This window comes from Panthera onca, chromosome X, assembly GCF_046562875.1.
Source record: "Panthera onca isolate mPanOnc1 chromosome X, mPanOnc1 haplotype 2, whole genome shotgun sequence".
Taxonomy (NCBI): domain Eukaryota; kingdom Metazoa; phylum Chordata; class Mammalia; order Carnivora; family Felidae; genus Panthera; species Panthera onca.
Genome location: NC_138357.1, coordinates 34448543 through 34474751, shown reverse-complemented (window position 1 = coordinate 34474751; position 26209 = coordinate 34448543). Strand labels below are relative to the sequence as shown.

Here is a 26209-nt window from a genome sequence, read left to right as displayed (position 1 = left end):
TTTTGCTGTAGCATTACAAGGAAGAATATCCATAATTATCTGAAAGGGCTCTTAAAACACTTCTTTCAACAATGTATCTTATATGAGGCTGTATTTTCTTCATTACACTTGAACCTAAAACAACATTGAAGGCAGAAGCATACATGGAAATCCAGCTGTTTTTGTATTTAGTTAAATGATAAAGCAGTTTGCAAAAATGTAAACATTTTTGGGGGGGATATAGTGATTTGCGTTAAAAATGTTATTCGTGTTAACACATAATAGTTTATTGTTATTTTAAAATAAATATCTTAAGATTTCCCAGTTGTAGTTTCTTTTTTTTTTTGTAATGTTTATTTATTTTTGAGAGAGAGAGAGAGACACACAGAGAGAGAGAGAGAGACAGAGTGCGAGTGGGGGAAGGACAGAGAGAGGGGGAGACACAGAATCCGAAGCAAGCTCCAGACTGAGCTGTCAGCACAGAGCCCAATGCAGGGGCTCGAACTCACAGACTGCGAGATCGTGATCTGAGCCGAAGTCAGATGCTTAACCGACTGAGCCACTCAAGCACCCCCCAGTTGTAGTTTCTAATATGATAAATGCATTGATAGATCAAACCTACATATGAAAGACCTCTTTGGGGTCCTCAGGTCCTGAGGCCAAAAATTCAGGAAACTCTTGAGTTGAGTTTTTGTTGTTTCCAGTCTTTTCCTTTCTCCTCTCCCATTTCCTTCTTTTTTTTTTTGAATGAGAGACCCTCAGGATAGAAAAGTGTGGGACGTCTGAGTTATTCCTTTATATGGTTTTATTAGCTATGAACAGAACACAGATGGCTTCTTTTCCAGTGTTACTGAGATGTAATTGACATTAACATAGCATTAGTTTCAGGCGTACCGCATAATGATTGCATATTTATATACATTGTGAAATGACGACCACAAAAAGGCTGGTTAACCTCCAGCTCCTCACATAGGTAGGCATTTTCTTAGGATGAGACGTTCCGGGTTTACTGTCTTAGCAAACTTCAAATATACAATTCGGTATTGTTAACTGTAGCCCCAACAGACGTCTTTTCAGTCGGCTCCTCGCCCCGTCTGTAGTTCCGCTGACTAGTTTTGGAGGACTCCTACTTACATCTACCTTCTATTTATTTCCATTTTTTGTTTCAGTGCATTAGGGCAAAGCGTATAATTTAACGTGTACCAAGACACCGCACTTGAAAACCTTGATTACTTTCTTACACAAATGCAGAGCTAATAAATACTACTGAGGAGACATCCCTTGGATTACTGGAATAATTAAGATATATTTGTGGCTTATTTCCCCCTCAGGTATGAAAAGAATGATAACACAAACCAGACACACTTGGTTGTTAAAACGGACACATCCGTGCCGCGGGAGGGTTGTGTGCCTAATACTCCTCCCGGTGTAAATTGCCTATACTTTGCCGTATAGTCCAAAATACGGTAGCAGTTCCCAGCATGGTAATTGACGTAAGATCCCTTGGCTTCAATGCTTCACTCACTGTGGGTGTTCTTATTTGTTTGTTTGCTTTGTAAGTCACGAAGATGGGTAAAATCCAATTTCATTAGAGGACAATAGGTCAGTGTTCCTGAGGTGCGTCACCGAGCACAGTGGGAGAGGCCTCCAGCGTGTATGTCACACATGGAAAGAATATACCTGGTACTGGGCGGGGTGGAAAGCATGACGTTTGAATGAAAGTTACCCTGATACGTCTGTGAAAGGCTCAGGCAACTTTGGGTGTGCCTCCTTCCTTCCTTTCCGCCCTTCGGGGTGTGTGTGTGCTCAGAGGTGCATGTGTGTGTGAACTTTTAACTTTATGGATTTGTTTGTACCATCTGAGAGAAAGAGAGAGAGAGAGAGAGAGAGCTTTACGCGTGCAGATAAAACGGGTTGGTTTCCATTGGCTTTCCTCAGCACTCATCGTCGTGAATTTGGAATGCAGCGTAAAAGTGGTTTTCATTCCGTGGCCTGCTTAGAAACACGTGAAGCGTCTTACACAACCCTTGCCACCGTCTTCTGTTCCCAAACCAGCTTTTGTTGCCCACCGTAAAATCAGACATTCTGTTCGCAGACGGAGTCTCAGACGTGCACACGCACAGACGCACTCCGCCTCCCCACCCCGACCCTGCACACCCACACATACCCGATGATGAGACATTTAGGTTACCAAATGGGCCACAGACTAAAACTGGCTGAACTACTGATGTGATAGAACAGTCTTTAAGAAAATGTCCTTGTACTGAGGCGCCTGGGTGGTTCAGGCAGTTAAGTGTCCGACTTTGGCTCAGGTCATGGTCTTGTGGTTTGTGAGCTCAAAACCCTGCGTCAAGCCTGCCTGGGATTCTCTCTCTCTCTCTCTCTCTCTCTCTCTCTCTGCTCCTTCTCTACTTGTGTTCTCTCTCTCTCTCTCTCTCAAGATAAATAAATAAGCTTAAAAAAAAAAAAAGCCATAGCGTTCAGAAAGCTAGAAAGCATTTGCATTCAATCCAGACGGCCACGGAAGGGAAAGTCCAGGAAGCTGATTCCAGGTAGCGTTATTATTGAAGAGGTTAACAGTGCTTGAGACAGACCCATCTGAGTGGTCTGAAGGGACAAGTATGACACAGCAAAGGTAACACTGGGAAAACCCAACATTTCTGATCCAGCACTGATACAGTCCTCTTACCTTAGGCAGTTGTCTGCGCCCCCGTTTTCTGTCGGTAAAACGCGTGATAATGCATGCGTGTGCCTCCTTCCAGTCAGCTCAAAGTGTTGGCGAGTTGCTTTTACACATGGAGGAATTGAGACTCCAGAAAGTAGAACAGGCTTCACCTAGTGAGTCAGCAACGGAGACAGATGGAAACACACAGCCTCTGGTTCCTTCTGTTCTGCATTTGTTGCCTTTTGATACTTCACGCAGTTTTTGTGACTGATGGAAGAAAGCGCTTCCGTGAAGGAGGCAAATTGTAATTGACTGGTGGCTCGTGGCGGTTCCTGATGAGGACAGGAGAGCACTCTGCCTCATAACGTGGACCATCCTGAACGTTGTCACGAGTGAGCGCAGGTTTGAGCTGCCTCCTTGTTTTTGAGAATTCAGGATGTCAGAAAATGCTTCGGGTTGCTTTACGTTATTTCAAAAGGACTGGAGTATCTGTTACGTCCCTTTGATTCATATTAGGTAGATAGGGCAGATGGTATTCTCTGGCTGTTGCATCTCATCGCATCTTTAGAGTAACCCTCTGAAGTATGTGGAATTAGCTCCATTGATACAGGTATGACCCTAGGGCTCAGAGAAGCTAAGGAATTGTTCAAGGTCACACGGAATTCAAGGCTGGCTCGCTCCTGAGACCCTGATGCTTGCACCGTGCTCCGTTTCCTTCCAAACGATCCACTTGCCCCGTGTCAGTATTAGAAGTGGTCTCTTGAGCACAGTACCCCTATTGATTTTCTGTCCTCTCCCCTAATGGGCATCCTCAGATACCTGGTGGCTTAATTCAGCAGTTTACTGATCAGATACCGCTTGATTGGCTCTAAAGCAAATTTCAATAACAAGAATAGCAGGTGTCGCATAACCTAACGCCTACCATGCGCCAGGACGTGATCTAAATTTTGAACGTGTCTTAAGTGATTCTTAGGGGAAGTTGTTACTATGACCATCCCTGGAGGAGAAAATAGAGGCACAGTAGCTTAAGCAACTTGCCCAAGGACTCACATAGCCCTTAACTGCTGGGTGACACTGCCTCTGAATACAAAATTATTCCGTTCAGCCGAGTATTGGCTTTAGTTCCTTTGTGCTATGCTGGTAGAAGATATAATCCCTATACTTAACAGCTTACATTTTTGAAAGAAAACAAGACACAGATACTTGCAATCAATGCCTACAACGCCTATCATAAGGAGCATAAATGTTGTATGAAGGCATGATTAGGTATAGATTGAAACGAACAATGGAGAACATAAGTGGTCTGAGACGGTTCATTTGCCTTTCTGAGTATTGTACTTTCCTATGGATGAGTGACTGGGGCACTGGGGAGAAGCTGGTTCCATGTGTTCTAAAATAAGCAGGTTACTTGGCTAACGTTCAAGCTCTAAATAGGTATGTGGGTTGTAGCTATTTGACCTAAACCAACTTTTAAATTCCCCTATGCCCTTGCAAGATTTGAGTGAAGCTGGAATTTTAAAAATTAACCTTTCACTGGGGCGCCTGGCTGGCTCAATCGGTTAAGCATCCGACTTTGGCTCAGGTCGTGATCTCACGGTTCGTGAGTTCGAGCCCCACGTCGGGCTCTGTGCTGCCAGCTCAGAGCCCACTTTGGATCCTCTGCCCCTCCCCTACTTACACTGTCTCAAAACTCAATAAAACATTTTTAAAAAAATTAACTTTTTGCCTAATGTCGTAAAGTTAGAGTTTACTAATACTTGGCAAAATACCAGGAGGCTGTCAGGAAGGGGATTCGTAAGTATTGTATCACTCTTTTGTCAGGGTGTTCTCCTTTTCTAGCAGGAAGTGTTATGACTTGCTCTCTAAAGTTGCAATTGTAAGAAGAATGTTGGGTTTCCAGATTGGTGTTTCTGGGCGTGGGAGGTTCCTTCTATTAGTGCTGCCAGAGAGAAAGAAACAGGTTTGCTCTCGTCGTCGTGGAAGGGTAACTATTTTCATATTATTTTGTTAGGCTCTAACTTTTAGATGACTGGATATTTAAGCAGAAATTTCCTTTTAAAAAGTTCGAAATTCTTCCTCTGTGTTTGGGTAGTTCAACATTTGGAGATGCATTTGAAACCTTACTTATTCAAGTAGAATCAACTCGAAGAGAAACATGTTTGAAGTTTGAGAGTCTCCAAATGTCTCTTTATATTCTGCCTTTTCTTCATTTGGGGCAGAGTCTAGGGACGTTGTGCTTTTTTAAAAATTGGTCTTGAAATCTTCATTATATACCCGTATCTGTCAAGTTAGAGGCCCAAAGGCTTAAATGACAGAAACTATTACTTTGTATCTTGTGTGTGTGTGAAGGGGATGGAATTTCAAATGTCTTTGATGCCTTTGAGCCATAAATGGTGTTTCAGAATTCTGTGAAGGAGATGAGGTAGCTGTCATGATTAGACCAGTATTCTACTCTTATAAAATGACTCACGACAAACGTTGTGAGAGTATTTGCTTATACTTTACAAGGTACCTGAAAATCGGTGGTGGTGGAATTTTGGTGCTGTTACTGTATTGTGGTAGTAATAGTGATTTCGGTGCCCACGTATTCGTCCCGGGTTTCCATCAGGTGGGGATCATGTAAGTTTTATTTCTCCTTATTTCAACAAAGCTAAACCTCTGACTCCGATACCCGGCTGAAGTGAAAAGTGTTTTCTCGGTTAACAAGTGCTATATCTGAGAACGTATACGCAGGGTATGTAACAATGCAGGAGACACGTCCAGTGACGAATAGATAGGCTTTCAGTTTAGCTCAAAGTCAAAGCTAAAATTGTATCGCTAGTGATTTTTGAGTTGTAACATCATAATATTTTGCCTTGAATTGAAGCATGTTAGTTAACTAGTCTGATCTTGTGATGTGTGTGTACGTGTGTATATGTGTGTGTATACATATATATATATTGCCTCCATGTGTGTGTATATGTGTGTGTGTGTGTGTATACACACACACACACACACACACACACACACACCTGAAGATTGCCCTTGGCTTCAGTGTTAATTTTCACAGGAAAGGACAATGGGAATACCCCTCAGAGGTCAATTAATTTCATCAGCAGCAGAGACATTTTGTCATGAATTATTCAGATATTTTGGGAGTGTTGATGTTTACTTAGGAAATATGGACGGGCTTAGACCTTTGAAAAGGAGAGAAGGCAGTTTCAATCCAAGGAGTTAATACAACCTTAGCTTTGTAAAGATGGGAGAAGGAGAGGTGTCACTGTGATGTTTTATCTTTGGCTTTGATAGTATTCTCCATCACAGGGAAAGGGGCTTTTCGACTATGATAAGGACATATATTAAATATCTGTGGGACCCTTGCCTGGTAAGAATTTAAAGAATGTCTTCAATCTGACTAAATTGAAGTGAATGTTTCCATTATTGGAAAGGTTACTAACCTATTTTTAAATAGCCATTACTTCAAGATCTTATCCTTTTTTTTTTATTATTATTATTAAGTACAAAAAGAAGACAGGCAACGTTTACTTTAAATGGAAGTATTTGATATGCCTCCAGGAAATGACACAGGATTAGCCACCCTTTGGGGTTTAAGTGACTCCTAGATATTGGTACTTGAAAAAAAAAGATCAATTCGAATCTAGCCAATGCTAGATTCTAGAATAGAATAGAGGTGTTTCCAGAAAATGAACTTGTTTCTTAAGAGAGCTATGTAGGGCAAAATCATGAGATGTCTGGAGTGATGGGTTCATGGGTGTTTATTGTACTGTTTCCTCTTTTGTGTATATTGAAACGTTTTCATAATAAAACATTTGAGCATAGCTTTAGTTTGGGGGCAATTGACATTTATTTCCAAACATTAGTTTTACCTAGAAATTGCAGATCTGTCGAAACATGATTTGCCGCGTGATGTGTGTCATTGTAAAGGTGAACTGTGCTGCCTGATTGTCAAAATTGTAGCAAGTACAAACGTGTGTGTTGGGGGGGAGCAAAACTTTCTGTTTGACTTTCAGCTCAATTCAAAGGACAGGCTGCAAACATCTTGAGTAGTTTTGTAGTATCTTGAAGCATTAAACAAGAGGAGATAGTTAAAGCATGCTAATAAGGCAATTGCATGTGAAGAATGTGGGAACATTATTATGTCTTGACTACTTTGTTCACAGCTTTCTCTAACAGACTGCATTTTTTAAAACCACAGGAGGCAACTATGTAGGCTATTTAAGTATGTTCACTTTCCCTACTTGCCTCCATCAAAGTTTCTTCACACATTTAGTAGGTGCTTAATGTGGGCCAAGATACAAAGTCAAATAAGATACTAACCCTGCTTTCAAGGAGCTCACAGACTAGTGGAAGAAATAGACAAGGAGATGTTCATACTGAAAGGGGCGAGGCTACGGGAATTGGGGAAGGGGAGTTAGTGGCTAGCAGCTAGAACTCCATGGTGTGCCTCCTTTAAAATTTTTTTTAACGTTTATTTATTATTGAGAGACAGACACAGAGTGTGAGTAGGGGAGGGGCAGAGAGAGAGGGAGACACAGAATCCGAAGCAGGCTCCAGGCCCCGAGCTGTCAGCACGGAGCCCAACGTGGGGCTCGAACTCACGAACCGTGAGATCACGACCTGAGCCGAAGTCAGTCGCCTAACCAACTGAGCCACCCAGGCGCCCCAGTGGTGTGCCTCCTTTAAAACAATGCAAACAGGGGCACCTGGGTGGCTGAGTCCTTTGAGCGTCCGACTTTGGCTCAGGTCATGACCTCGTGGTTCGTGGGTTCGAGCCCCGCGTCGGGCTCTGTGCTGACTGCTCAGAGCCTGAAGCCTAGAGGCTGCTTGGGATTCTGTGTCTCCCTCTCTCTCGTCCCTTGCCCCACTCACGCTCTGTCTCTCTCTCTCAAAAATAAATAAACATTCATTTAAAAAGATCAGAGTTAGCCTTGAGTCACTGATGAGCTTTCTACAGGCCATTTCTCAATTGACTTGGAATTTGAAACCTATTTTGTCATGGAGGCTGTAGTTAAGGTTTTTCAGGTCACTTCACAAATGTCCCTGAAATGATATACTGTGTTACCTGAAGTAATATAATTATTTTTTAGGTTTATTTATTTATTTTGAGAGGGAGAGAGAGAGAGAGAGAGCACAAGCGGGGGAGGAGTCAAGAGAGAGAGAATCCCAAGCAGGCTCCGCACTGGCTGCACAGAGCCCAGCGCGGGGCTTGAACCCACAAACCAGGAGATCGTGACCTGAGCAGAAACCGGACAGTAAAATCCGTCACCACTTCTTCGTGCTTGAACCTTTCCTGAACTTTCAGATCTAGGAACCTGTGACGTCTGGGGGGCATTTAGAGTTTGGCTCAGTTGTTTTGACTTTCAGAGCAACAAATCCTTAAAGTTTTCTAAAAATAACGGCAGACAACTTGCTTGCTTCTTGAGAAAAATCAGCTGTTACGTTTAAGAACTAATCGCTAAAACAAAACAAAACAAAACAAGAACACCGGGGCTCCTGGGTGGCTCAGTCGGTTGAGCTTTTGACTCTTGGTTTTGGCTCAGGTCATGATCTCCTGGTTCGCAGGTTCGAGCCCTGAATTGGGGAGCCCAGCTTGGGATTCTCTCTCTCCTCCTCTCCCTGCCCCTCCCTTGCTCTCTCAAAAATAAATAAACACTAAAAAAAAAAAACCCACAAAAAACTATGGGTGCCATAGTGATGGCTTACGTATGAAAAGAATCCTTAAAAAGTAAATCACACAGATACTTGAGTGTTTGGTTATGTTTGTACTAAGTTATTAGCACCCATCCAGTGGGAGTGGTTCTTCACTGTACTTAGCATTTAAGAGGCTGAAATTAAGTAATATTAAATACGGTGAGGCACAAGCCTGTCACATAGGGGAAATGAATGTGCCACAAGGCGTGGTAAGCAGTTGTGTCCTGATTTTTCAAAAGTACAGCCTGTTTGGGGTGCCTGGGTGGCTCAGTCGGTCGAGCGTCCGACTGTTGATCTCAGCTCGGGCCCTGATCTCAGGGTCGTGAGTTCGAGCCTTGCGTTGGAGCGTGGAGCCTACTTAAAAGAATTTACAGCCTGTTTTAACATTAATGTTTTGAAGAAAGAACTTTTAGAATTCTATAATATACAGTCTTTACTGAACCTGTTACCTGTGTTCTGTATATTTTACACAATCCTTTTTAGTGGTTTCAATACAAGAATTAGTGAATCCCTTATCCTTTAAGTAATGAGAACAAGTTAGTATTGGCTACAGGGGACACTATCTACATTTTCTGATAACTGTGCATACTTCTCAATGCCACAGTCACTTTTGTTAGGAGCTTTTCAATGATCTTCCATACTCTATAATAGGCGTGGGCCTTCTTTCCACAAAGCAGTGTTTTTGCTTTTACAGTAAGAATACTTAATTACCTCCACTCACACACATGCTTTTTTTTTTTTTTTCTCCAGTTTATTTCTTTTTGAGAGAGAGAGAGAGAGCATGAGTGGGGGAGAGGCAGACAGAGAGAGGGAGAGAGAGAATCCCAGGCAGGCCCCACACTGTCAGTGCAGAACCCAGTGCAGGGCTCGAACCCACAAACTGAGATCATGACCCGAGCCGAAGTCGGAGGCTTCGCCGACTGAGCCACCCAGGTGCCCCCCACACGCTTTTAATTTTACATTTGCTGCACAGCTTTGTGTCTTGGGCGAAATCCTGTAACTACCCTAGGCTCTTGTTTCTTCCCTAATACAGCTTCCATAGTCATTGGATATTGGGCTTGCTGGGAATTAGCACTACCCTCAAAACATTGAGTCGTGCCTCCGCCCGGGACCCGACGACGTGAGAGGTGGATACAGAGAGGAGTCCTTAGTGGGAGAGAGGGAAAGAGGAACGGGGTCGGATAGAACAAACAGTAGTGATGTAAAGTTAACAGGACATGTTCAGAAGGATGGTTGTGATCCAAAAGCTAATTTTGGGGGTGCCTCAATGGCTCAGTCGGTTAAGCGTCCCACTCTTGATTTCAGCTCAGGTCACGATCTCCGGTTTGTGAGGTCGAGCCCCGCATCGGGCTCTGCGCTGACAGTCTAGAACCTGCCTGGGATTCTGTCTCTTCCCCCTCCCTTGCTCTCTCACTCTCTCTCTCAAAATAAAAATAAACTTTAAAAAAAGCCAAGTTTGAGTGTTTGGAAGTGGAAAACTGGTTAGTGTGCCTGGTAGGACCGCTCTAGAGGACATAAATATCAGGCAGAGATTTAGACAAGCCGTTTTAGGCATAAGCAATGATAGCTTCCTTAAAGGGCGACCAACGTGATCGAAATGGTCGTGGGCACTAGCTGTGGGCCACTTTTGACTCAGAAAATATGTATTGAAAATGCACTGTGTGCATTATTCTACGTGCTGTGGTGAATACAGAGATACGTGAGCTGTACTTCCAGTCTGATAAAGGTTATGGTCTTGCTGGGGGGCGAGAAATTCACTCAATAAGCTGTCGTGGAGGAGTCTACAATAGCAAAATGGTTGAGAATCCTGACTGTAGTGGCAGGCAGACCTGGGTTTGAGACCTGGCTCTACCTCTCAATAGCTGTGTGACTTTGGGAAAGTTACACAACTTCTCTGAGCTTACTTGCTCTTCTGTAAAGTGGGAATAACAGTATCACCCAGTTTAGAGACTTTTTTTTCTAAAAACATCTCTAGAGAGATGTAACTTCCATAATATATATATATATATATATATATATATATATACAGCATTTAGCAGAATGCACGTAAATAATAAGCCTTCTGTAAATGTCAGCTGTAATGTAAGCTTACAATGATATGTTATTATACTATCTTAATGATTATTATTACCTACTCTGTAGGCACTGCGATCGGGGCTGGGAATATGAAGATGAAAATGGGATATGGCCCTTTCCATCAAAGAGCTCTCTTATAAATGCTGTCCTTGTGGTGACAGTATTTTCCCATCCAGACATTGGTACATAGGCTGTGACAGTAAAACAAAAGATTTAAAATTGGAGCTGTCCGGGGGTGCCTGGGCAGGCTCAATGAGTTTAAGCATCCGACTTTGGCTCAGGTCACCATCTCGCGGTTCGTGAGTTCGAGCCCCGCGTCGGGCTCTGTGCTGACAGCTCGGAGCCTGGAGCCGGCTTCGGCTTCTGGGTCTCCCTTGCTCTCTGCCCCTCCCCCACTCGTGCTCTGTCTCTCAAAACTAAATAAACATTTAAAAAAATAATAATAAAATAAAATTGGAGCTGTCTGAAAGAAGAAAACACAGCCAGTACCGGGCAGAGGGGCTTGTTACTCTCAGGTGGGTTCAATCTGAAGAGACTCCCTTAAAGGTGCTTTTTGAAGGGCAGATGGGAGATGGGTGGAGAACATTCCACCGGAGAGAAGCACAGAGGAGAAGGAATGGGAACGGGAAGCTCCGTGGCCTGCTTGGGAAACGGTATCTTTCTCGAGTGAGTCGAGGGTGCCGGGCACGTGATGGGAAGTGACATCGCAAAGACACGCAGGGATCAGTACAGGAACGTGTGGGGCCTTGAGTGTCGTGCATAAACGGTGGGACTTTGTTTCGTGTAGAACAGGTCGTAGATCATCTCCCCAGGGCGCCGGCAGTGTTAAGATGGCATTGGAGGGACACGAGGGGCGATAGACCAGCTAAAAGGCTTTTGGAACGGGCCGGACCTGAGGTAATAAAGGGGGTATGCTGGGAGAACCCGGACCGCTTAATTATTTACTTCACCCTCCCTCTGTTTCTTGTGGCCCAACTTCGGCCTCAGATCTGGAACCCTGGAGACGGAGGAAAGTGGGCAACTTGAAAGGGAAAGCTGAGGCGGCAGGAGAGGCAGTTGAAAAGGCACTAAGGGGGCAGCGAATTCAACGTAGGCGCTTTGGCTTTCCTGACTGGGATCCTTCTCACTGACCTTCCTTCTCCCCTGGCTAGAAGGTCAAGTGCATATTTTGAGCGTAGCCCTTCTGAAGTGGACCCTGACCTTTTCTGCTCCCAGTTGTGTCTGTCATAATCCCCAGGCACTGTGCTCCGGCCACACTTTCTCCAGCGTATAATCTTCTCTTTATGTCTGTGTGTCTAGAATGCCTTCACCAGTGATGGGTCTCTGGGGAATTCTACGCCAAAGTTCCCAAGTCGTCTTTGGGGGCGCCTGGGTGGCTCAGCCGGTCGAGCGGCCGACTCTCGGTTTCCGCTCAGGTCATGATCCCGTGGTTCGTGGGTTCGAGCCCCACATCGGGCTCCTCGCTGACGGTGCGGAGCCTGCTTCGGATTCTCTCTCTCTCTCTGCCCCTCCCCTGTTCATGCTCGCTCTCTCGCTCGCTCTCAAAAATAAATAAAGAAACCTAGAAAACCAAAGGTCTTCTTTGGAAAACCTTTCCTGACCCTCCCCACTCAGGAAACACTAATAGCCAGGTAGCACCAATATCATGTGTCTGTTTTTCTATTTCTGCCACTAGATAGTAAGCCCTTCAAGAGAAGGGGACTTGGGGTCCTAATTCTCTCCATATGCAGCACCCAACCCAAGCCTGGTGCCTGCCAAGCCTTCCATGAAGGCTGGGATGTGAACGGAGGAGTGAGTGACTGCGGTGGATGGACAGTCAAGTTGAAATCTAGAAAGCCATTGGGAAATACAGGTTTGGAGCTTGAGTAATCCTAGTAAGAGCAGCGGGGCTTTTAGCTCAGGGTCGAGCACCCGCGTGACCTGAAGACCAGTGCTGTTGACTTGCCCAACTAGGGAGGAGGCAGGGCGGCGGTTTCTGTGGGCACAGGTATGTGAAGTGTGGGTGACCCAAAGCGCTGCCTGGTGTGGACAAAGGAAGGTGACCGATCTCGAATTATTCATACATCGCAGAGGCTCTGGAGGTTTCTTCCCTTCACTTATTGTGAAATAGTGTCTTCTTCCATGTTTTCTGGCCACCCTTTGTTGCCTCGCCTTCCCAGTTGTGTTTCCCTGGCACGCTAGTGTGGCGGGGTCTAGGGTTGAATCGCCTCCCCCCACCCCCAGCCCCCACTTTTATCCCGTAGTTCCCTTTCGGCTTCGAGAAAAAGAAATCCAGAGTTCATCAGCAACTCCTGATTATCCACGGGTGAGTTTCCCAGTGCGGGGCGCCGGGCCTCCTGCCCCACGTGGTCCCGGATGACCAAGATTAGTAAATAGATTATTCCGTCAGCTGCATTCCTCAAGTGAATCGCTTTAGGGAATGAAAACAGGCACCCCTCCTCATCTCCGCCACATACCTTTCAGAATTTGAGTAATAGTTTCAGGTAGCTCCTGGTCGGTACGCCTTTCTCAGCAAAGATTTGTGTTCAGGGTTGAAGTGTAGTTAAACGAGCCAGTGGAGTGGTTTCATAATTGCCGCATTGTTAGTCAAACTCTGTAATTAGGGATGACTTCATAGGCCTAAGATTCCTCTATGGGTGACGCCCTGAATTCAGGCCCGGTTGTACACCATATCCTTTTATGAAAAACACAAACAAACAAGGTTTTGTTTGCTTTTTCTTTTATTCCCCTTTTTGAAAATCTGTTTTCCTTTGTCTCAGATGTTTAGGGAGAGAGAGGATTTGTTTTTGCTGTTGTTGTTGTTTTGGGTTTGGTTTTTTTTTGTTTTTGTTTTGTTTTGTGTGGTTTTTTGGTCCTAGGGGAGGCAGGCACAGGAGCAAGGGAGGAGACAGAATTTGGGACAGTGAGAGAACTCAGAAAAATGCAGAGACCCTGGGAGCTTTTACTTTTGATTGGGATTTCATTTGGCTACATTTAAATGGAAGGAAAATATAGATCTTTTTTTTTTTAAACGGCACACTTTCTCTCGCTCGCTCGCTCGCTCTCTCCCTCCCTTGTAAAATAAAGTTCAGTTCGTTGGTAAGATAGACTCGGGAGGAAGACCTTTTTCAAAAGTCACCCTTTTCTTTTGGCCTGGCAACCGCATACCGAGAACCTAAGGTTAAACTTCAGCAAGTAAATTTACTTTTTACCTCTTGACCTTTTATTTTTCAGTGCTGATGGGGGGGGGGGGGAATGGGCAGATTGGGAGGAAAATGACAATATTGACAAGCTGTTAGGTGTCTTTTAAAGTGGTCCTAAAATACTTAAAGTAAAATTTGCATTTTTTAAAAATGTCTTCTGGCCACTCTTCAAGTTGTATTTGGAAACTGGCCTTAATGAAGGAGTTAAATTGAGTCATGGGTGAAAAGTGGCTGACAGGTTTTCTTTAGGCCTCTCCTTCTGAAATGATATTGACTAAAGGCTTAGAATTTTTAGGTATGAAGGACATCTTTAGACGCTGTAGTCAATACTTATAGGGAAAATGGAATAACTTTTCATAGATCCCATTTAAAAGGTTCTTACTAGAACTTAGGCCTATTTTTATATAGCTCTCACAATGATCTAGATTATTTATTCCCTGTTTTCTTTCATCAAGGATCTGAAGTTACTGTAGAATAATTTATATATTACAGTGTGCCTTCACATATGCCCTCCTTTTTCATTTTTTTTTTTGTATTTTTTAAGTTTATTTTGAGAGAGAGAACCCCAAGCAGGCTCTGCACTAACTGATGTAGGGCTTGAACTCACGAACCATGAGATTAACTGCCTGACCCACCCAGGTGCCCTACATATCCCATCCTTAATCTTCATGAGGACCTGAGGGAAGTAGGTATTATTATTGCTGTCTTCAAATGAGGAGACTGAGGGTCCGATTAAATAATCTTGCTCATGGACACACTGCTAGGAAACAGCAGAACTGGGACACTGACCTTTTCGGATCCCACATCCAAGTCTTCCCATATTTCAAGGAATGCCCCGTGAAGAGAAATAGAGCTGCTGTCATTTTAATTTGTAAGATTTTAATTTTTAAAACCTTAATGTTAAATACCTACCTGGCAGCGCCCCCCCCCCCTTTCTCAGAATAAATAAATAAACTGGAAAGAAAGATACCATCAGGGGCACCTGGGTGGCTCAGTCGGTTAGGCAGCCGACTTCAGCTCAGGTCATGATCTCAGGGTTCATGAGTTCGAGCCTCGCGTCAGGCTCTGGGCTGACTGCTCGTAGCCTGGAACCTGCTTCAGATTGAGTGTCTCCCTTTCTCTCTGTCCCTCCCCTGCTCGCTCGCGTGGGCTCTCTCTCTCTCTCTCTCTCTCAAAAATAAATAAACATTTAAAAAAATAAAATAAAAATTGTGACTTTTATCGGGTGCCTGGGTGGCTCAGTTGGTTAAGCATCAGACTCTCGGTTTCAGCTCAGGTCATGATCTCACGGTTTCGTGGGTTCGAGCCCTGCGTCTGGCTCTGTGCTGGCAGTTCAGAGCCTGCTTGAGATTACCTTTCTCTCCCACTCCTTCTGCCCCTCCCCTGCTCACACTGTCTCTGTCCCTCACAAAAGTAAATAAATAAAAATTATTTTAAAAATTGTGACTTTTATCAACTAAAGCATATATGGCAAGGCTTTTAAATTTGACTTTGTATTTAGTAGTGGCTCAGGTGCCTCAGGGTAGCATTTATTTTATGTAATTACAAATAAACGAGAAACTCCTAAACTATTCTGTTTTCCTGGACCATCTTGCCTGGAAATGTTGTTTTGGGGACATATGCATGTTCCAATTCTTTTCATTCTTATTCAGATGTGCCTCCCGAAGTCTCCTGTGAGTTGTAGGTGTTGTTGGGGAGAAAAAAAAATGTCTTCTTCCACCCTTCTAGGTTCTTTGGCTGGTCTGATTAAATTGACATGATAAAGATTAACAGGAGACATACAGAAGTTTAATAACATAGGGGCGCTGGGTGGCTCGGTCGCTTGAGCATCCAGCTTCAGCTCAGGTCATGATGTCACCGTTTGTGGGTTCGAGCCCCTTGTCGGGCTCTGCACTGACAGCTCAGAGCCTGGAGCCTGCTTTGGGTTCTGTGTCTGCCTCTCGCCCTCTCATGCTCTGTCTCTCTCTCTCTCTCCCCTTCTCTCTCTCTCTCTCTCTCTCTCAAAAATAAATAAACATTAAAAAATTTTTTTAAATAAAAAAAAAGTTTAATAACATATATACCTCCTGCATCCATGGGAGAGACCCTGGAAAACTGAGCACCTCTCTGAAATGGCTGAAGCTACCACTTTAAATACCACTTCTAGGCTAAAAACAAAAGAAGCTGCTGGAGGTGGGGAGTCAGTCATGGGAGGTAACCAGGAAAAGCGCAGTAAACAACAGTAAGCTTGTCATGCAGATTTAAGACTGTGCCTTCCTCCATTAATAAGAGTTTCTAGAGATTTCAATATTCTCTTCCTGTTATAGCCGGGAGATGCCAGGACAAATGGAGAGTTCCCTTATGAATGTAAATATTTTGTACAAAAGGTTAACTTCTCAGTTTCCAGAGCCCCGCCAGTGTTCGCTATTAAAAATAACCAGCTGAAAATAATATGCCAAAGAGGCATATTTTGGGGTGGTATATTTGCTCCCCTATAGTGTAAAAGAAATCACTTTAGGCTTTCATTGAGATAATTAGACAAGAATAAGAAATTAGAAAACCTGAAAGGAGGGGTGCCTGGGTAGCTTAGTTGGTTAAGCACCTGACTTCAGCTCAGGTCATGATCTCACAGTTCGTGAGTTCAAGCCCCGAGTCGGGATCTGTGCTGAAAGCTCAGAGCCTGGAACCTGCTTCGGATTCTGTGTCTCCCTCTCTCTCTGTCCCTCCCCTGCTCACGCTCTGTCACTCTCTCTCAAAAATAATATTAAAAAAAAAATTAAAACCTGAAAGTATATTCTGGTGTCTTTTTTTAATGCTGAGTCATATTGATTTTTTAAAATTGTTATTATTGAAGTGTAGTTGACGTAATGATTCGTTTCAGGTAGATTGCTTAGTGATTCAACAATTCTATACATTGCTCAATGCTCACCACCATAAGTGTAGTTTCCAACTGTATTAATATTTTAATAAAATTTACCCATTTTATTTCTGAGAGAGAGCGAGCACATGCAAGGGAGAAGCAGAGAAAGAGAGAGGAATCCCAAGCAGGCTTCGTGCTGTCACTGCAGAGCCTGCTGTGGGGCTCGAACCCAAGAACTGAGAGATCATGACCTGAACCAAAAACCAAGAGTCAGGCGCTGAACTGAACTGAGCCACCCAGGCACCCCTCTGTTAATATTCTTTTGTATTTTCTGAGACAGTCTCACTTTCAAACTTTCTGTGCCCTTGTTGTACATGGTGAAGTTCATGGAGATGGTTAATGATTTCGTATTGAAAACTTGACTATGTAAAACTTGTGTAAAGAAACTTGGAGGGCGCCTGGGTCGTTCAGTTGGGTGAGCGCCATACTCTTGGTTTCAGCTCAGGTCACGATCTCACGGTTTGTGGGTTCCAGCCCCACATCGGGCTCTGTGCCGACAGCGCGGAACCTGCTTGGGATTCTCTCTCTCTCTCTCTCTCTCTCTCTCTCTCTCTCTCTCTCCCCCCCCCTTGTGCTCTCTCTCTCAAAATAAATAAATAACCTTATTTTTAAACAGAAAAGAAAATTGGAGTAATTCCTATATAGTATTTTTGTAATCAGAAGTGTTAAACATCATAATAGTAAAATAAAGGATACTTTTTAAAAGTACTGTCGTCATTACGTTATAGCTTAACATGAAAAATCGCTTTTTACTCTTAACTTTTTAAAATGCCTACCTCATATCTAACTGAAGATCTTTCTTTACCTTATAGAGCCTCAGACTACTCTGAAAGGTGTTTTTACCCAACTTATCTACTGAGACATTTGTCCCTCTTTCGTGACATTTTAACATCCTAGGTAAGAAAAGTTTATGAAGAAGCAAGTTCTGTTTTCTGTTTTTTAAAAGTCTGTTTTTCTAACAAAGGAGCCACCTCTGGTGGGGGATGTTGATAATGGTGTTGGCTGTGCATGTGACTGCTGAAGGATTGCACGAGGCCTGAAATCTCTGTGCTCCCTGTTCAGTTTTACTACGAACCTAAAAGTCTGCTATAAAAATAAAGTCCTTAAAAAAGACTGAGAAAAAATACATCCCCCTCCCCCCTCAAATAAACAAACCCAGAGCAAGACGTAATTATTTTTATTCCTCTCTGTCCAAAAATTGTGGACAGGTTTGTATTTGGGGATTACCCATTGTGATACAGACCTCCTTCCTCTGTTGCGGAGCTCAGGAAGATTTTTCTATAAAGGTCCAGATCATAAGTGTTATGGGCCAAGAGGCAAAATCAAAAATATTATATTATTAATATCAAGGATGTAATAATATTATTTCCACGAATTTTTGCTGACAAAATTCAAACTATACTACTACTACTAATAATAGAGTACTTTTTTGTAATACACATCTACTGATGAGAAAAATAGAATTCGCTCTTGGAGGGGGATAACCTTTCCCTTAATTAGGGCTCAAAGTTAACGTGCCTTATCAAAACTGACTGCAAATGTTTTTCTTTCTTTACAAACCATATTTAGCTTGGGGGCCGTGCAGAAATAGGCAGTAGTCCAGATGTGGCCCACAGGCCACAGTTTGTCAACCCCAGCTCTGTTGGTTAAGTGGGTAAAATAGGGCCCGGTCAGAACGCAAATTATGTATTTGGAACCCAATTATGTGTTAAACCCAAATAATGTAAGTTATATGAACGCTCCTTTAATGGGAGTGATTGATAGGTGTTAGTATCCTATTTGAAAATCAATGTTTTCACAAGGACTGGTTTTATTTATTTATTTTAAATGCTTATTTATTTTTGAGAGCAAGAGAGAGACAGAGTGCAAGTGGGGTGGGGGTGGGGGGGCAGAGAGAGAGGGAGACACAGAATCCGAAGCAGGCCCCAGGTTCCCAGCTGTCAGCACAGAGCCCGACGCGGGGCTCGAACTCACAAACAGCGAGATCATGACCCGAGCAGAAGCTGGACTCTCAACGAACTGAGCCACCCAGGGCACCCTTAGTGATTTATTTATTTATTTTTAATGTTTATCTATTTTGAGAGAAAGAGCACGAGTGGGGGAGGGGCAGAGAGAGAGGGAGAGAGGGAGAATCCCAAGCAGGCTCCGTGCTGTCAGCTCAGAGCCCGACGCAGGGCTTCGTCCCGCAAACTGTGAGATTATGATCTTAGCTGAAACCAAGAGCCGGACGCTTAACCAGCTGAGCCACCCAGATGCCCCCGCAATGAATGATTTTAAAGTGACTTAATGGAAAAAATGGTAACTGTGTGAGGTGCTGGATGTGCTAACTAACCTTGTTGTAGTAATCATTTCACAGTATGTTAGTATATCCAGTCATCGTGGTATACACCTTAAACGTACACGATATTACATGTCAATTATATCTCAATAAAGCCGGAAAAAAATGTAAAGAGCCAGTAAGAAAGAAAGAGAGATAAAGGCTTAATCGAACCGTTCCATTGTATGTGAGTCTTTGGTCAGGCGATTTTGACTTTTAGTTTTGGCATGAATAACCAAGAATTTCTAGGATGTATCTCTTTCCTGTCATTGCTGGGTACCTTGGCCCTTCCTTACACTTAGGAGCGTAAGATTTTGTTCTTGAAAGGAAGATTCAGAGACTTTTTTGGTCTGAATAACTTTTGGTAAATCATGACTTGTCATGTGTTTGTTTTCTTCATGATGGCTTTAGCTATAAATATGGGAACGTATTCAGATGCTTTTAGCAGTTTGCAATTCTGTTTAAATTCTAAGATGAGAATTTCACAGGAATGCTTATCGTATATTCATCACAAACATCGCTCAGTCGTAAACCTTTTTGGTTTTGTCTTTAGACCTTTAAATGGACGAGATGGCTACCACTCAGATTTCCAAAGATGAGCTTGATGAACTGAAAGAGGCCTTTGCAAAAGTTGGTGAGTATTTTTTACAGCGTTACCTATAGTAAAGCAATAATTATGTGGCCCTGATAAAAGTTATTTCTCTAAAAAATTATATGAATGGTTAATCGTGAACCGTAGGGCAAGGTAGTTAAAATCAATGGGATAAAGTTTTAGGAGCAACACGTTAAACTATTATTTCTAATTACGTCTATTATCTAATATGGTCAAGGGCTGGCTGAATGGCTCCATTAATAGAGCGTGTGACTCTTGATCTTGGGGTCATGAGTTCAAGCACCATGTTGTGCCCAGAGATTACTTAACAATAAATAAATAAATAACAAACAGGGTGATGTACTTCTTTGTAAAAAAAAAAAAAAAAAAGTGGTCCTATGAAATAAATTCCACAGCATACCAATAAGAAAAATAAAAAAGGTAGATTATCTAATACGGTCAAAGGTTTTTAGTCCTGGGTACCAGTCCTTCACTGGGGGCCACTGTGGCTCCTGAAATTCTTAGACAAATCTTTGGTTGTTAACTGTATTATATAGCATATATTTCTTAGGAGAGTATTGGAGCCTTCACCATATTCTCAGAGGGACGTGTGACCCCTGAAAACATTAGGTGATTCCTTCAATTAGCTGATGCTTTGCCTTTCCCTGATTAGCTTGGCTTTGTGGCCTTTTTCATGGAGCTTCTGTGCCTTTGGATAACACAGTCTGTTCAACCTTCTCACGTTAAGCTGTAGTATCAGCATAAGATGGGAAGACGTAGCATGCCATTCGGTTTTTCCTTAAACATCACAGAACATGTCTTAGAATTTAGCAGCTATGGAAGCAGTTGATAGTATTTACATTCCAAATTTCAGTGCTCATGTCCTATCAATAGAAGATAGTGAGAAAACAGGGTAAGAACTGATGATTGATGTACGTACTCACGTGAGTCAACATGGGCCTAAAGAGGTAAGCTTCGGGGCACCTGGGTGGCTCAGTCGGTTAAGCAGCCGACTTCGGCTCAGGTCATGATCTCGCGGTCCGTGAGTTCGAGCCCCGCGTCGGGCTCTGTGCTGACAGCTCAGAGCCTGGAGCCTGTTTCGGATTCTGTGTCTCCCTCTTTCTGCCCCTCCCCCGTTCATGCTCTGTCTCTCTCTGTCTCAAAAATAAATAAACATTAAAAAAAATTAAAAAAAAAAGAGGTAAGCTTCTAGTATGTGGTATCTCCTTGATCAAAGGGTGTCAAGTTAGATCATAATGATCTGTTATTTAAATCAGAACTGACTCTCTGACCTATGTTACAAACCTCATTAATGAAAAGCCAGGACATGTACATCTCTATTTCCGTACATTTCGGAACAGCATTTTCTGCGAAGGCGTTTAAGGCTAACAGCAGGCCTTGGGAAGAATAATGATGCCTCACCAGGGTGACTATTCATAATCTCCTCAGAATTCTAAGCAGAGGTGCCCCTGGGTGGCTCAGTCTGTTAAGCTTCCGACTCTTGTTTTCTGCTCAGGTGATTTCAGCTCTCAAGCTCGTGGTTCGTGGGATCGAGCCCCACTTCGGGCTCTGCTCTGACAGTGTGGAACCTGCTTGGGATTCTCTCTCTCCCTCTCTCTCTGTCCCTCCCCAACTCACGTGTGTGCACACTCTTTCTCTGTCTCAAAATAAACATTAAAAAAAATAACCCTAAGTGGAAAAAATTGGGTAGGCCTGAATCGAACATAATTTTCTGGGTGTCTATGAGAAAAAAAAAAAAAAAGGAGTCTGTTAACTGGCCATAGTTACTACTTACCATAAGGAGAGTATTATCTGGTACTCTCCTGATGTTCGATTGATTGCAAGAAAATGACAGGTGAATTCCTGGCTGCAAGATTTTTTAAATCTCATTATTCTATAGAAATATGCTTGTGATAATTGTTTTAGCATCGCATATCCTTTGAACCTTCTTTTTTTTCTTATGTTCGTCTTTCAGTATGAGGGACGGCCTAATTTCTGTCTTTATGAATAGAATCTTGGGGTAAGGACCGTGACTTATTATTGCCATTATTGAATCTTAAAGGCCTCGTTTCCTCAAATACATGTTTATTGTTTAATATAGGCCTTGTTCTCGTGTGCAGCACCTTGAAAACAATTGTGTGCAATTTCGTTTTAAAATTAAAGCTCTTCAGATATGTTTTACTTGAGGGCACTGAAATACTCTTATCCGTAAAAGAGCTTAACTGCTCCTCAAAAGCTTTAAAGACACAAAGAGGGTTGACCAGTTATCTCCACATAGGAACCAGGGTTAAGTACAAAACATGAGGGATCAGTTAGAGCTTGGACTGAAGGCAAGAGTCACTGTAGAACTACTGTCTATTTTAAATCCTGCACCTTGGGGCGCCTGGGTGGCTCAGTCGGTTGAGCGTCTGACTTCGGCTCAGGTCATGATCTCACAGCTTGTGAGTTCGAGCCCCACGTCAGGCTCTGTGCTGACACGTCAGAACCTGGAGCCTGCTTTGGATTCTGTGTCTCACTCTCTCTCTGTCCCTAACCCACTCGCATTGTCTCTGTCTCTCTCAAAAATAAGTAAACATTTAAAATCAATCAATCAATCAATCAATCAATCAATCCTGCAGGGGTTAGGGTGGACGGGGAGTTTCCCAAAGACAGCAGATTGGATCATACGTCCTACTGATGTCCCTAATAGACATATATTTATTTTGAATAGGGGTGCCTGGGTGGCTCAGTCGGTTAAGCATCTGACTTTGGTTCGGGTCATGATCTCACGGTTCATAGGTTCGAGCCCCTTGTCGGGCTCTGCGCTGACAGCTCGGAGCCTGGAGCCTGCTTCGGATTCTGTATCTCCCTCTCTCTCTGCCCCTCCCCCACTCATGCTCTGTCTCTCAAAAACTTGTTTCTGCCCCTTAGTAGTTTGCTAGTAACACTTGACAGATGTCCCCCCGACCCCAATATTCTAACTCTTTTTCTGGCACACTGTATAAAATGATGTTTGTGGGGGTGCCTGGGTGGCTCAATTGGTTAAGCATCCGACTTCCACTCAGGTCATGATCTCACAGATTGTAGGTTCGAGCCCTTCATCGGGCTCCGTGCTGACAGCTCGGAGCCTGGAGCCTGCTTTGATTCCTGTGTCTCCCTCTCTCCCTGCCCCTCCCCCACTCACACTCTGTCTCTCTCTGTCTCTTTCTCTCTCTCAAAAATAAACATCAAGGGGCACCTGGGTGGCTCAGTCGGTTGAGCGGCTGACTTCGGCTCAGGTCATGATCTCACAGTCCATGAGTTCGAGCCCCGCGTCGGGCTCTGTGCTGACAGCTCGGAGCCTGGAGCCTGTTTCAGATTCCGTGTCTCCCTCTTTCTGACCTTCCCCCGTTCATGCTCTGTCTCTCTCTGTCTCAAAAATAAATAAACGTTAAAAAAAAATTAAAAAAAAAAATAAATAAACATCAAAAAAAATTTTTTTTAATTCCTAAGATACGCAGACCCTTATTACTCTATATGCTGTAAATGGAAATTCCGGAGTCCACAATTCCTGCCTCTTCTGCATATTATTCTTTTGCATTCCCCACTCTGTATCTAGCTCAGTGTTGCATACACATCAGGTTCTCAATAAATATTTAATGACTGAATCCCAAGGAATTATACATAATCCTTTCTTGCTCTGAGATTTTGTCACTATCAACTGTAAACTCAAAGGGCCTTTGTTGCGAAGATTTTCATCATGGTGGAATTTATTACTAAAGGTTTTGGCCATCACATTGTAGCACATAAAATTTATATATATTTTTCAGCATAATAAAGGCTTGTAAGTAGTGTGTCTTTTAGAATAGTGTTTAAAGACCCAGCTGAATCTTTTGATTTTCCTTTAAAACCTCTGTAGTTTTTAGTTATTAGTTATGGAGCCCTCAGGCAACTGTCAAAGGTGTTATGGAAATCTTTTTTTTGTTTTTCATTCAGAGAAACGTGATTTGAAATTTTTTTTAATATTTATTTTTATTTTTGAGAGAGAGAGAGAGAGTGCGAGCAGAGCAGGGGCAGAGAGAGAGAGGGAGACACAGAATCCAAAGCAGGCTCCAGACTCTTGCCTGTTGGCACAGAGCAGGATGCGGGGCTTGAACTCACAAACCTCAAGATGACCTGGGCTGGAGTGGGACACTTAACCGACTGAGCCAACCAGGTGCCCCAGGGAAACGTGATTTTAAAAACAAGCTCTAGAACTGATTTTCCTGTCAAGCACAATTTTTCTTATTGGTGGGGGGACGGCAGGGAGGGCTACTTTGTTCGGTGGTGACAAAATATGGAAATCATTATGTGATTTTTTCCCCCATCTATTAACAATAATAGCCTTGATTATCTCTTTAGAAATTCAGCAAAATCATAGTGTGTGAAGAAACGCTCTGTAATTACTGCTAATCGTAGGTTTTGTCCAATCAATTAATAGTGCTTTGAAATTCTCTTTACTAGCAATACATTGCGTATTAAGATTTAAAGTCCCTCTTTCATTTTCTGCACCTGCTTAGTGTTACACTCCAAGCAGTACATTTTCATTTAATTATTTCAATTTTCTCAACGTTTGTTTCCAGGATTTCCCACTGGGATAGCAGAAGCCGTGGTGCTGGTTGTTTTTGTTTTGTTTTTTTCCTACTTCATAATGTTTCCGTTTTAATTTAAACGCCTAGAAGTTCTTTCTAAAAAAAAAAAAAAAACAAGAATAAATAAAACTTTCAGAGCTAGAAGTCCTTTGGGTGATTAGTTGTCATAAAGATAAATGTGCATAATGTGAATCTTTTCAGATTGGCTTTAGCCCTGCAAACACTGACATCTGACTTCTTTCCTAAGCACGCTACTGAGCTTTAAAAAAAAAAAACAAAAACACAAATTCAGCATTTTTGAAATAAAAGAATAACGGGGTTTTGTAAATGACTAGGAATACTGTGGGTATATTCCCTTGTGGCTGCCCACCACACTAAGTCAAAAAATTTTGGTTATGGTGATTTTCTCCTCCCAGGAAGCTGAGTTGTTTCAAGTTACTCGATATTCTGTAGTACATAAAAACCACATCAGGATGATGCCACAAAGAGGAGAGTGGTTTAGTTTAATTTACTTCCAGTATTCAATAAAACTACACCAGTGCATATTTGTTTAATTATGACTTAAAAAATAAAAACTATAGCCCAACCCCTCCCCCCCCCCCCCCCAGAAAAGAAACTTAACCTGGGCTGTTTCCCTGAGCCATCTGGTTAATTATCGGGGGAATATTAGAGATGGAGGTCTTGGGAGAGGCTGCAAACCCTGTTTCGATGGTGTGGAAGATAGACGCACAAATATGTGACCGTGCAAGGTGAGGAGCAAGAGCACACGTGCGTGCGAACGTGCTCTGGGAGCATGGGTGGAGGCGCATCTATGTTTATAGAGTGGGAGAGTGGCGGCAGGTGGCAAATGATGGCCAAACCGCTGGAAATTTTGAGGTGGAAAAGGATCAATAGACAACATTTTTGATCGCTTGGTCTCAGCCTTCTAATCTTGCCCAGCCTTCAGCTATACTTGACCTCCACCTTTGAGGATCCGCTATTAGGATGAACTCTTAGGTAGCGACCTCTCTTCTGCCCTTAGCTGGGACTCATTAAACTGCCTCTTCCATTGGCTGGACTGAGCTACCTCAATAGGTATAAGCTGTGAGAGGCAAAACTCATGTTTAGTTAAGCATCTGGAGATGTTTAGCAGCTGCCTTTTCTAAAGTTTTAATGCCTAATGAAAGCTCGACTTTACTGCTTAGATCTGAGGATGGAATATAATCTAAATTCTTCGGCACAAGCCTTTTGGCCAAGTCTTTTAAATCAACATTCCATGTGCTTCCATGGGCATTCAGGATCGCGCATGTGTGCGCGCACATGTGTGCAAATGCGTTATCGTTAGACTCACAGGTTCCTTTTATCGTTGTGTTAGTGCGAAAAATTTTGTGGAATATATTGGCTCAACTAAATGGAACTTTTAAACCCAGCTCTTCTGAAAGGATGTGCATCTGTACTTGATTGGTTTTTCTTCTTTAAGTCCTAATGAGCACTGTCCGGGAAGGGTTAGTTAGTAAAGACGTTGAATACGTGTTGCTCATGAGGACACACATATGCAACCTCTTTATAGAGAAAGACACTAGATTTAGACGGATTCAAGGGTGGTTAAAGCAACACACACACACACACACACACACACACACACACAAAACCTGGGGGTCAAAGGAAATCCCACTCTTTCTTACTGTCAGATTTATAAGACGACGTAGCACTGCAAGAGATGCGTTTGAAGGGATAAATTGCACCACATAGCACCTGGACATGGGCAGTGTAAAACAGCAGCTAAAATCAAAACCACTTGAATTCTGGCTCAGCTTTCTCCAGACAAGTACTTAAAATAGCTTAAATAACAGGATGCAAGGGGAGGGAAAACATTTCCTTTTAAGGATATGCATTCTTGGTGTGATTCAAACTTCTGCAGGAACATGGCCGTATAATAAGTTTATTTACTTTAAGGTTGCTTGGGGGAGGGCATTGAGTTAACGGGCCTTTAAAATAATACATGGTACGAGAGCATTAAGGGGGTTTCTTTTAAAGCAGACTGCAGACGTGAACCTACATGTGTCATCAGAGAGAGAGAGAGACAGAGAGAGAGCGACAGACAGAATCTGTTGTTACAAACAGTTGGTTCCTGTCTGATGAACTCAGCAGCATTGGGAACCTGTTAGTGATTTCCTTTAAGTGTAGTGATTTTGCTTTAAAAATAGGAACACTTTGTCAATTTATTGAGATTTAGCTGC

The 26209-nt window shown here is 42.9% G+C and overlaps 1 protein-coding gene across 4 annotated transcripts in view; it reads left to right on the top strand.

Moving 5' to 3' along the window:
• PLS3 (plastin 3) overlaps positions 1-26209 on the top strand; it is an 89492-nt gene that overhangs the window by 26407 nt on the left and 36876 nt on the right. For 2 of the 4 annotated variants that reach the window (XM_081793001.1, XM_081793003.1), the window contains exons 2-3: positions 17305-17389; positions 19363-19443. In XM_081793001.1, the coding sequence (XP_081649127.1) occupies positions 19371-19443 (73 nt within the window). In that variant the 5' untranslated portion in view covers positions 17305-17389; positions 19363-19370. Of the gene's footprint in view, positions 1-4520; positions 4629-17304; positions 17390-19362; positions 19444-26209 lie in introns of those variants that run through there. The other 2 variants (XM_081793002.1, XM_081793004.1) reach the window with 2 other exon arrangements.